Raw genomic sequence first — 12,636 nt, forward strand, 5'->3', positions numbered from 1 at the left:
CCAACAGACCCTCAGGTGGAAAAACTTTTTAAATTGAGCTGAATTATCACAACAGACATCTATGGCATTTCCAAACAGCCCATCTAGAGGTTCAAGCCACAATATTGCAGTCATGTTCTCCTGAAGCCACAGAGAGCTCTGCAAGGTTCAGAACACACTATTGCAGTCACATTCTCCTGAAGCTATGGAGAGATCTGCAAGATGCTACCAGCTTTGGAGAGGGTGTGCAAAGGTGCCATCAATTGCTGCTTTGTATCCTGCTCTATATCAAACTTGCTGAAAAAGATTTCGGCTTGCTTTTGGCTTGCATGAAGGAATAGCATTTATCTTGTGACTTTGAAGCAGAAAACATTGTCTGTCAAGGTCACCTGCCCTAGGAGGGTGCCAGGCTCAGTGTCTTATGGGGAAACATTGCCAGTCCATTTCTTACACACTTCTATATCTCAGTAAATCCGAAGGGTACATCTGTCTGTGTTCAAGAGACATTTTCGGATGCAGTAAAGTAAAAGCTCTGCAGCCTGAGACTTGCAGGAACAGAGCCCAGCTACCAGATATATTTTTCTTGAGCATTAAGCCTCTTGGAGCTGGCAGCTCTGCCAGACGAAGTGCTGGAGATGCCTTCACACAAGGCATTTTAAGCTAGTTGGTACAAAATGCTGTAAGCTCACAAGAGGGAGTTGTTCCTTTCTGGCATGAGTATGAACTGATGCTGTATCCTCCACTGCTGCTTACAGGGAAAGGTGAACTGAGAGACTGAATATTGAATTTAAAAAAAATATCTGTAACTCACAGAATGAGTCTTTTAGGAACCTTTTATCCTCCCTTCTCCCTTTTCCTTTTTTTGTTTTCTTTTTGCCTCTTCTCCCCACAGCCATCCCCCCATCTCCAGAAAGGAGAAGCTGACACCCATATACTTTTTGAGAATCAGGCTAGGCTGACCAAGGGGCCGTGCCAGTTCCAGTGCCGCTCATACCCCCACAGCATAAAAGCAGCCTAAAGTATTTTCCCCCTGGATTGAGTTTTCCGCACTGTCCTGTGCAGGAGGCTCAGCACACACCACCTCTACTGCTCCTGTTGCTTTACTGGGGTAGGATTTTCAGTTCCTCACAAAATCCTCATCCGACCAGAGACAAGGTCAAGCTGACAGCCTTATATTGTTTTTGATTAGCAAATTCTGGAATTAGAAGCCATGCTCTATGATGCCCTGCAGCAAGAAGCTGGAGCCAAAATTTCCGAACTTCTTTCAGAAGAGGAGAAAGAGAAACTGAAGAGCGCCGTAGAGCAATGGAAGCGGCAGGTCATGAGTGAGCTCCGGGAAAGGGACGCCCAAATCCTGCGAGAAAGGATGGAGCTCATTCAACACGCACAGCAGGTAGGTGCCGGTGCACAGGCATGGTGAGATTTGGGGTGGGATAGTCCCTCAGATGGAAACGTAATGAACTTATGAGCACCAGCCTCTCCTCCTAGAGTTGTACCAGAAATGGTTGGTCCTGGGGCCAGACTCTGATTTGCCTTGGATAATCCCTGCAAACAGGGCATTTTGATTTTCATGAATTTGTCATGCATAGTGACATTCACAGAGGACTCCTCTACAGCTTAAACCCAATTTGTTTTTTTTAGAAACACAGCACATACAATTCATATCTCCAAAAATAATGCATCTTCTGGGTACATCTGTATTTGGTTGGTTAATAAATATTTTTTTATTTGAAATCTGACAGAGAATTAAAGAGCTAGAAGAAAGAATTGAAGGCCAAAAAAGACAAATAAAAGAGTTAGAGGAAAAGGTAAGGTAATGCAGATGAAACAGTTATTGTATGTGCACATGACCATATATTCATTTCACCTTGGCTAAGAAAATAATCTTATAAAAAGTTTGTGTCTGTTAGTGCAGTGAGCTAATGGGAGAGTGCTCCAGGAAACCATTTTGCATTTGCATTAGTCCCTCTGAGAAGGAAAGGTTACCAGCTTAAGTTGAGTCTTTCCTTCTGTTATCCTTCAGTGAAGTCCAAAACACAGGACTCAGCAGGGATGTTGGGGGTCCATCTGTCATGGGAAGGGAGTGATGGAGAGCCACCGGACAGCAGAGGGATGAGGCCAACACATGCTCTGGGGAAGGAGCCAGGGATTTTTTCTCTGTCCCTCCCATCTCTAGCATTTGCACATGCAGCTGCACTGACCTGCCTTCCCCAGAGGGAATGAGGAGGCTCTTCTCACCTGCAGCCACAGCAGTCACTGTCACCATGGTTAATGCCATCGAGCTTTCTCCAGTCAAGCCATAACTGTTGAATTTTACCCTAAAATTGCCCTCATCTGAAACCATCTATTTCTAGTGAAATTACCGTAGGAGAACTTGTTCAGGTACAGCAGTGGCTGAGCTGGACTTTCACCTGAAACTAAACCCAGACCTTAGCAGTGCTGGTTTGGGGCTTTTTTTTGAGGTATCAGAAGAATTCAGCTAATTTTTTTCCTCCCCATTTTTCCTGAGCCCTTGGCTGCAACTGGGATGGGCTCCGCTGGGGCAGGAGATGACTCTCATCGGTCTGAGGGACACAGGGGCTCTGGCTGAGCTGAGCCGAGCGCTGGGCCCTTGGAGCTTACTTCACACTTCGTATTTCTTTTCAACTGAGAGTTTTGTTGCACTCTGTCTGTAACCACAGCTTATTTCTCAGCTAAACACACTGTAAACTCTTATTCTCTTTCTTCTCTTCCATTTTTTCCTCTCTTCCCTCCCCTTTTCAGTTTTTATTTTTGTTTTTATTTTTCTCTTTAGCTTTCATTCTTTGGTCATAGTCCTTCAGGCCATATGCAAAAGGTAAGCCCTCAGATCACCTCTGGTCTCCCCTCTTCTTCCTGTAAAGCATCAGAGCCTTCCCCTTGCTACTCAGCCTGCTTTGTCGGTATTAGGAGGTCTCCTGGGTGCCCCAGATAACCCCAAAATTGAAATCTCTAAAGCCTTTAAAAAAATGTGAAACCTAGGCACCAGCAGGCTAAAAACTTGTCAAACAGAATTTCCTTCTTCAGAGGGAAGGACAAGGAAAGAGAAAAACACAGCAGGTTTAAAAGCAGGGAAACTTCTAGCAAACCAGGGTAAACACACAGTCTGTGCTTACTCCTCTGACTACATCAGGGGATTGCTCCAGCTGATCCTTGCTGGAAATCCATGGAAACTGACTGCCCCTTCTCCCTGCATAGCTGAGGTCTCTGACACGCTCGCAGCCAGGCTGAACCTCTTGCATCAGGTTGTCCTGCCTTCAGGCTAAGCAACTAGAATGGTTTGGGGGGGAACATGTCACTTATAAGTGTGTGTTTCTCCAAGCATCATGCCATAGGGCCCTAGATATTGCCTAAATCTCCCTTTCTCCCCATGTAGATAGGAGATAAATTGCCAATCTGTGCTTCCAGAGATGGCAGAAATTACCACATCATGGAGAACGTTCCCTATTAGTCATCAACATCAATGGAATATAACACAAATCCTTTTTTATCAGTTGTACAATTCAAACAGATAATTATAAATATAACCCTTACAGAAATTTCATGCATGTTATTGTTGCCCAGATACACTTCTCTTTGATCCATGTTTCTATATCTTTTCTTGTTTCAGCCTACTGAGGAAGCTACAGTTGCTTCTACTGTTATCAACAGGAAGACAGCATTGATTACCAAGACAGAAAAAGAGACATTGCCATTTCAAAACCCCCAAATATCTCTCATATTTTGCTACTGGCGATGGAAGATGCAATCTTTCTGACCCTTTCAGACTGAAGCTGAACTAGGGTATGTGGAAATTTCTGCACAGGTGATGTCTGCACCACTGAAATCTCTGACTGAGCATTTTGAAAAGCTAGAACTAAGCCGACAAAGAAGAAAGCCAAAAAACCCCTCCCTCTCCTACAGCCACAGGCTCCTTCCAGGAGTCCTGGCTCTGCTGCTTGAACTAACTTTCAGTGGAAGTCCTGGCTCTGCTGCTTGAAATAGCTCTCAGCTTTACATAAGGAGCGGTATACTAATTCAGATAAACTGAATATATTTTGGTTCCCTGCTAAGCAGGTAGTAAATTGCTTCTCTGTAGAAGTGACTGTGTCCTGTTTTATATGTCACGCATTTATATTTGTTATTCATAGTTGTTTAAAAATCAGTCTTGAAAGAAGATTTTAGGAAGAGTTCCAGAGGAGTAACTCATGAAAAGATAGATGTAAATGAAAATGAAGTGTTTTGTTCCAAGGTATTTCTTCATAACACAGGGTATGTCCGATGGTTTGTTGAATATCCTGCAAGCCCAGTTTTAGGGAAAAACATGAAGCTATGTTCAGGAAATCAAGTTGTAATTTTTGGGGGAGTTTTCAGTAGACCATGGCCCACAGCACAATGAGAAAAATGGCACAATAATTTATAATTTGCTGTCCCTGAATGATGACAAAAGGCTTAACATTGTCCCAGCAAAAAGTTCGACCTGGAAAAGAGTGAACATAAAACACATTATCCCTGATCTGTACACTCTGGGCTGGGGGAGGCAGCAAGAGGGAACAGATTTTGTCACCTTAATTCAAGGGAGCACAAGTACCGCAGAGCTCAAGCCCAGGAGGCTGGCACAGGAGCAGGGAAGGAAAATGGATCCTCTAGAAAAACAGGTGAAAAAGGGAAAATCCAGAAGAAAGAAATCCCACAGTGTGATTCACCATATGGGAACTGCAGCCAAGCACACAAACCTGGGGCTGTCGGGGAAGGCCAAGAACAAGTTCCTGTCCGCAGCTTTCCACGGCTGCAGTGCAGTGAAGGTCCCCAAGGCGCAGGATGCAGTGGAGGATCTGCCCATCCCTTGGAAGCACGAGGCAGAAAGCAAAATGAGAGCTCCTGACAGGTAAGATGGACTGATCAACTGGAATCATTTATTATATGATTATATATACTATGTAACTTCCTGTACATGGCTGTTAGTCTCTCTTGCTTAGGTTAAAATGCTTCTGATGATAACACAGAAAATTTTGAAGTTACCAAAGTCTTTATGTAAACATTATTTGTTTATCTCTGGTTTACTTTAGTAATTTAGGTATTGAATTTCAGTATGATATAATCACAAATGCTAACTTTATGTTTTTAGATCAGTGGTCACTCTTAACAAAAGATTACTAGGGACATAATGAACTACACTATCAAATTTGTATGCACAACAAGCAATCATGCTACTTTAAAACTATATGTATTTTAAATGCCGTAGCTGAAAATATTTTTCATTTTGGATTGAAAAGACAAGTAGTATTCAGAAAAGTATTTTAATTCACAATTTCACTTACTTTTTTTCTAAGTTATGCTGGTAATATGTCACTTGGCTGGTAAATGTGATGGGGACATTAGCAGTGGTCACCCTAGCACTGTCCGAAGCTGCCTTTTTTTAAGAATATTGAAGAATACAGGAATGTTAGACAGAGGACCAGAACCTGGCTAGACAGCTGGCGAGAAATCGCTGCTATCACAGCCTTGGGGAGTCTGTCATGCCCAGAAAGACCACTGCTTGATGGATGCTGTTATCTCTCCCAAAATGAGGGAAAATACTCAAATCTCCAAAAAATACCCTGGAATAGAATTCAGTCACTCCTGTGGATAACGCTCAGAATAACTCAGTCAACAGGCAAGCCAATAGGCAAATTGGAGCACTTAGAATATTGCTTGGAGGCCATTTCTTTTTTCAGTTTTGTTGGGGCTGTCCCAGTACTTGTTAACTTGTCTATAACTTGTTACACCTCTTAGAGCTAATACTTCTCACAGGACTTGTTTCTGCTTTAAAGTAGGAATTGTCTCTCTGTGCTTCATCTCATCAGTTTTCTTTTTTTTTCCAAATACTTTTTCTAAGCAGAATGTCTATCAAATCTGAGTTTGAACATCTCTCTGATCTTAAGGTGTTTGACTGCAGGTTATTGATTTGCTGCTCTAGATAAGATTACTGCTTTTAAAAGCAATCAGACACAGGTTGTCTACATACAGAGGGATGCACACAGGAAGTCTTAGAAATTGTCTTACATGATGCTCACTGAGGTGATCTGTGCTCACAGTTAGAGGCGATGATGCACGCTCTTCTTCAAAACTTGCAGTTGTACATCTCAGCCCTGCTAGTTTTTAGAGAGTGGTCCAAATCCTTTGTGCCTGTCAGTGTCATGCCAGTCCCCAAGGGACTGATGTTTCCTGGGCAGTAAGATCAATGAGATCTACGTGTTTAGCAACCCAAAAAAGAACTTTAATGCTGTCAAAGGAGGGAAATAAAAATGCATTGGATTGTAATTAGGGCTTTCTGAAACATCTGTTAAAACAACTTCTCAACAGAAAGTTAGATTTCAAGTAAATGTTGCTTTTCATCAAGAATGTGTGTTTTTAACAAGGAACATTGTGAAAAACTAGAAAATCATTTGGCCTTCTGGACCACAACACCATTGCCATTTTCCTCAGGCACCCCAGCTTGTTCCTGAGCAGCTCAGACACCAACACTTCCCTACATGGAGTTTTGCCATTAGCCGGATCCCCGCATGTGCCAGCTTTGTGGTTTTGCAGATGATGGGCGGGAGAGCTCTGGGTACCGCAGGCAGTGCGATCTCGGTACGGAGCACAAATATAACCTGCAGCTTGGTCAGGCCAGCCAGCAGCTCTGCTTAGGGCATGGCTCACCTGCATGGCCATGCTTCGCATGAGACATGGCACGAGGCTTTCCAGGAGCGTTGGCAAGAGGGTGGTTAACCTCTGGGTCTCAGACTGCTCTACCGTGCTATGTGGAGGCATTTCAGACACTTGCTAAAGCAAAAATTAAGTGCTGACACGTGGGATTGGCAAACCTGTAGACTCTGAGTTCATAGAATCATAGAACGGTTTGGGTTGGAAGGGACCTTAAAGATCATCTCGTTCCAACCCCCCTGCCATGGGCAGGGACACCTTCCACTAGACCAGGTTGCTCCAAGCCCCATCCAACGTGGCCTTGAACACTTCCAGGGATGGGGTGGCCACAACCTCTGTGGGCAACCTGCTCCAGTGCCTCACCACCCTCACAGTGAAGAACTTCCTCACATCTAATCTAAATCTGCCCTCTTTCAGTTTAAAGCCATTACCCCTTGTCCTATCACTACATGTCCTTGTAAAAAGTCCCTCCCCAGCTTTCCTGTAGGTCCCCTTTAAGTACTGGCAGGCTGCTATAAGGTCTCCCCGGAGCCTTTTCTTCTCCAGCCTGAACAACCCCAACTCTCTCAGCCTGACTTCGTGGGAGAGGTGCTCCAGCCCTCTGATCATCTTGGTGGCCCTCCTCTGGACTCGCTCCAACAGGTCCAGGTCCTTCTTATGTTGGGGGCCCAGAGCTGAACGCAGTACTGCAGGTGGGGTCTCACCAGAGCGGAGCAGAGCGGGAGAATCACCTCCCTCCACCTGCTGGTCACACTTCTTTGGATGCAGCCCAGGATACAGTTGATATATCTTAATGTGTGCTTATTATTAGAGGCATTCAGGATAATACCATTATTACACCCTTAACACACCTACACGTCTGTGTTTCAGCAGTGCTCGCGTGCAGCAGGAGTCGCACTGCGGCACAATCTCCCACCTACGGGGAAGGGCTGAAGCCATGGGTGGGAGCTGGAGCGGAGGAGGCTGTGGGGGCTACACCCCAGCCTTTCCCAGCAGGGTGCTCGATGCACCCGGGATGTGCTGGAACATGCTTCGGAGAAATAGGAAAGAAAGGGAGACATATGGAATAGGGATCACGGGCTATGAGCGACACAGGGCGTTTGGCGCAGCGTGGGACAGTAGTGTCAGAGGCAGCCCCAGCACAGGAGGCCAGTCAGGGTCCAACGAGTGCCTTTGGCTTTTCTTGGTTTAAGACTGATTAACTTCTCAGCATACTTCTAATAACATTTTGATATAAGTGTGTGTGTGTATAAATGCATGTGTCGTAAGCACAGGGAAAGTTGTGGTTTCAAGTATTTTGTAAAACAGTATTATTTCTGCACCAAATGTGTGCATTAATTATGCACCAAATTTAAATTTCACTACAAGATGAAGCGCTCCTGTCAGGTGGCAGTGAACCGCAGCCGGACCGGGCTGGGGGTGCCCGGGGGGTGCCCGGTGGCAGAGAAACTGGTGAGCGGCATCAGCCACCGGAGGGTGCTGCAGGCAAAAGGAATCTGGAAATACTGTGGGCTGGAGGGTGGTAAACCGCGGCTTCATCGACTATTGCCTTGTTTTAAGCAGTTTTCGGAAGCTGCTTTAGGCAGTTATCTTAGTCATTTTTTGGTGTGTGTTTGTGTCAGACTGGAGACACCCAGGGGTAGGTAGCACTCACATATTCCCAAATAAATAAGTTGTCCGTTAAGCTAAGAGGAGCTTTTCTTGATAGTAACTTTTACATTTGTAGAAGGGCTTGAGCATCCCCAAACTTTTTTTTCCCCAAATTATCTTAGTTTAATTAAAAAACCCAACATTTATTATAACTCTATTTGATATTTGTTTATTCAAAAGAAATAACATCTGAAACATGCTGAAGCCCAGATTTGCATAACAAAAATCTGTACTTGATGCAAAAGCTTGTACTTGAATGCACGTACTCAAGGAATTCAGTGGCATGTCTCTAAGCATATATTCAGTCAAATCCTAAATGGATGTTGGGAGTTACATCCCCACATTAGACTCACATTTCATATATCTGGCCAAAAGGCTTTCTGGCTTCAGGTGCAAACCCCTGAGCCTCCACATATCATCAGAAGGAAACCTGTCCCTCGGGTTGGAATTGCTCAGGACATGATGCTATTGGGTTTCAGAAGATAATTTTCCCTGTTCCCTGTTTTTTTGCTCTCTACAAGCTTCCTGTCCTGCTCCCCTTGTCCCCACAAGCTGTGTACACCCCTCCGATCTGTGGTCCCATCCCATCCACCACCCCACAGGAGGTGGCTACTGACCGTCCCATTCCCCCGGTCTCTCGGGGGAAGCCCCCATGGTCCCAAAGGCTCCCAGGGCCACCAGTGTGGCGGGAGAGAGGACCACAGCATGGGAGGTCAGTGGGGATGTGTCCCACTTCCCCAACCTGGCAGGGAGCCATGCCCCTGCAAGAGAGAGTTTCGGTCCTTCCCTACCCCTCCCGCATTGCCTTTGCTTTGGGGGGACAGAGAGACAAGCAAACCCAAAGTCCCGTTCACCCCCAGGCCCTGCCTGGGACTTAAATAAACACAAAGGAAGAGCTCCAGCGTGATGCTGTTGCCCACAGCCAGCTCTGCCAAGTGGGGGGTGGTCACAGACCAAACTTCTCTATGGTCAGAGTGGGCAGTGCTTTGTAGCAGAAATTATGGGGGGGTTGTACAGTGTGGGCAATAATCCCTCTGCCCTTGCTGGCAATAGCTGTTCTAGTAAGAAAAATTGTCCCAAACACAGAGTAGGCTATTAGGTTGTGGTTTCCAGTGTATCGATGCAATTATTTCCTTTATAGGTAAAAAGTTTTACCAAGTATGATACACTGTGTGTGTGTGTATGTGTGTGTACACATATGTAAAATGGAGAGCTTTGAGACTGGTGCTTGAAGGAGTCTGTAAACGCATGTGTCTGAGGAAAAGGAGTAGTTGCCCATCACTACCACGCAATATCTTTTGTAACTAAATTCCTTCTGATAACTACACATGAGGTGTTACCTCATGTTAAGCAGTACGGAAGACTGACACAGATAAAATTGGAATGACAAAATTAGGTCCTGTGCTCACCCTTACAAAGAAATACTCCCTCCATGAAGAAGTATCACATCTGGGTGGTGATCCAGTTTCATCCATGACTGTAAAGGTTTCCTATTGGTAATAGAAGATAGTACTGTAATTACAATCTTAATTATGTCAATCTTAAAACATTGGAAATTTTAATATTAAAAGATTATTTACATTTTTTCACTGATAGAAGGATGGAGAGAAGACCTCTGTCTGAAAGAGAGTTGCCATGTTTAATGGGCACCTGTGGAGCAGCACGTGCTCCAGGAGCATGGGGAGGTGCCTCTCCCCCCAAAACTGTCAGCGATGTTGACGAGGAGTAAACCAGCTTTAGGCTCATTGTGGACAATGAGCTCAGACAGTAACCCGTCTATTCTCAGATCCTCTAGCCCTTGTATTTCTTACATCAGTATAAATTCTTTTTAGAGGTGGCCTTAACATTTTTAATTGAGAATATACAATGTATTTCCTACTGTAGGCAGCAATTAGAAATACCAATTTCAAATGTTCAGAATTTGATCTTTTTATTTAATTGTGGATAGTACGTGCGAGTGTGCACTGCAGTAGGGTGGCATTTCCCCCAGCGAATGCCTACACAGCTCCTGATGGGGTCACCTTCTTCAACACCAGTGCTAGATCTGTCCATGTGAACCCGTTTGTTTTGTAGGTAATTACTTTTCTTTAAATTACTTTGTATATTGATTCCATAATCAAATTGTTCTTTTTTATTGGTGTGCTTTAGTTGCCAGAAGAGGTTGGGTTTTTTTAAGGTCAGCAGCACGTTTTTCCAGAAATGATCCACAGGGGAGATGATGAGCTACTGGAGCTTAAATTTTCCTGTAATGTTCTATCAGCTGCCTTCTGCGTATATATATTCATGCATTTTGAAAGGGGTTGTAAATGGCTTTCTTCACAGGGGTATGGAGATAAGGCTAATGAGCTACATTATTAGAATACTAATTGGCAAGTCTCTGTTGTGCAGGATGACCCAAAACATCTTTGTTTAAAGTGAACTGTGTAGAGGAAATTCAAGCGATCAGGAAGACTCCAGTTGAGCAAATGGCATACCTGGGAAGATATAGAGGAAATTACTCAAAGGCTGCTCATTTTTACTGTGCTGTATATTTTGTGTAACGTTCCTGATCTCAGTAAAGAGCAGAATTTGGCTCAGTAATAATAAAGTGATTTCCAGCAGATTAATAATCATCGATTTATATAAAAAGTGCAGGGTGTCTCGTTGCACAGTATTTCTGCTTTGATGTTTCAGGGATTGTTAAAAACTGAAATGCACAGAAATGACAATGTCAGTCTGAATTTATAGATGAGATGAGATGAGATGGAGGTCCTTGGGCAGGAATAACGACATCACTGGTGCTTAAGGATAGCTTCAGCACAGTGCGGATTTGTGGCACATCTGGGAAAGCTCTTTCATCATGGAGAGGTCTCAGTTTATAAAGGGGCTGCAATTTACTGTTTTGCTAACTCCCACAGGAAAACAATTTGAAGCAGACCTGCTGAGATTTTTTCCTTCTAAGTAGAGCACCTGTTTTATTATGGCAGTAACTTCTTGTTGTGCTTCCTGGACAGGTTACAAAAGGGCAGTAACCCGGGACAGTCCTTTACTTTATCCTCTCTATGATCACAAAGCCCACATTCCTATTTTGTCGTAGGGGTATCTGATATACAGTATAATTCATACGGGTGTTCTTGTATCTCTGAGAAGTAGCAAAGAGCTTTCTCAGAGTGTAAACACCCTGAAAATTTGTGCAAAGCAGCAGCCATTGTATGTCGTGTCTGCTTTCCCCTCAAGACCGCAGGAGCTTCCATCCCATATCTTTCTCTCAGAAAGAAAACTGCAGGCACACTCCGGGCAAAGCCCAGGGTTTCAAACAAATCCCCACCGAGACCTTTCTACATCAGCTGACCATTTCCTGGCATGCCTCACAGACTAGACACGCTCCGCAGTGATTGTTTCACATCTGTATCTTATCAGCAGCATAGGGTTTTTCTTGGGTAAAAACAACAGATCAGTATTCATAATCGAAATACATGTTCGGCATACCTTGGTACAGAATTGAGACTGGCATTGTAAAAGCCTGTTCCACAGAGCTGTTTTTAAAGATAATCATTCATTTAATCATTCATTTTCCAGAGTACTGCTAGGCATAGCAGATTCAGTTGTCATTAAATCTGAAGTGTTCTTCCCCTTAATTTTATTTTTGCTCAGTCCTTGTAAATAATAAAGTCGCATCTTTTTATAGGGTAAAAAAAACAGTAGTGGCCTGAAGAATTAATTAGCTGCAAAATCTATTATAAAGTGAACTTTCTTTTAAAAATGCATTATATTTGTAAATTAATATGCTTGTGTACACACCCCTTACATATATATACAAATACATTTTTATATGCATAGCATTAATTTGCAGGCTTGCAGCAGTCAAAGCCTTTGGGGAAGTTGTTATACTGATAGGTAATAGCAAAGGAAGAAAAAAAAATATTTTTGAGCATACTCTAGCATAAATTAGCAGGAACCTTTTCTTGGTTCCTGTCAGGGGCCTCATCCTTTCGCTTCTGATAGAGAGCTAAGATGCACAACAAAACACTTAAATATCTGGAGAATCAAATTTTGAGCATAAATGCAAATCAGCTAAATTAGATTAAACTTAATTTTTTATGACTAGTTCACAGTCCTGATAGGCACAACTTGTGAATTCATGGTTTTCATAAAGATTTCACATAATGGGCCTGAAAAAGTGGTACAACTGTTTGATAGCATCATATGTATCATCATAGACTCGATGATCCTTATGGGTCCCTTCTAGCTTGAGATATTCTATGATGTCATGGACATTATGTATCCTTCCATGCTATTATAATATGCATATATAGAAGCATAAATACATATTGTGAAGATTTC

General features: G+C 43.4%; 1 protein-coding gene across 34 annotated transcripts in view; it reads left to right on the forward strand.

The window, feature by feature from the left end:
• The window catches only part of JAKMIP3 (Janus kinase and microtubule interacting protein 3), a 90,942-nt gene that overhangs the window by 67,655 nt on the left and 10,651 nt on the right, over window positions 1-12,636 (forward strand). For 16 of the 34 annotated variants that reach the window (XM_069797266.1, XM_069797273.1, XM_069797274.1 and 13 more), the window contains 4 exons: window positions 1,169-1,372; window positions 1,722-1,787; window positions 2,774-2,815; window positions 3,608-4,864. In XM_069797266.1, the coding sequence (XP_069653367.1) occupies window positions 1,169-1,372; window positions 1,722-1,787; window positions 2,774-2,815; window positions 3,608-3,754 (459 nt within the window). In that variant the 3' untranslated portion in view covers window positions 3,755-4,864. Of the gene's footprint in view, window positions 1-1,168; window positions 1,373-1,721; window positions 1,788-2,742; window positions 2,816-3,607; window positions 4,865-12,636 lie in introns of those variants that run through there. The other 18 variants (XM_069797287.1, XM_069797285.1, XM_069797284.1 and 15 more) reach the window with 4 other exon arrangements.

Source organism: Haliaeetus albicilla, chromosome 11, assembly GCF_947461875.1.
Source record: "Haliaeetus albicilla chromosome 11, bHalAlb1.1, whole genome shotgun sequence".
NCBI classification, from domain to species: domain Eukaryota; kingdom Metazoa; phylum Chordata; class Aves; order Accipitriformes; family Accipitridae; genus Haliaeetus; species Haliaeetus albicilla.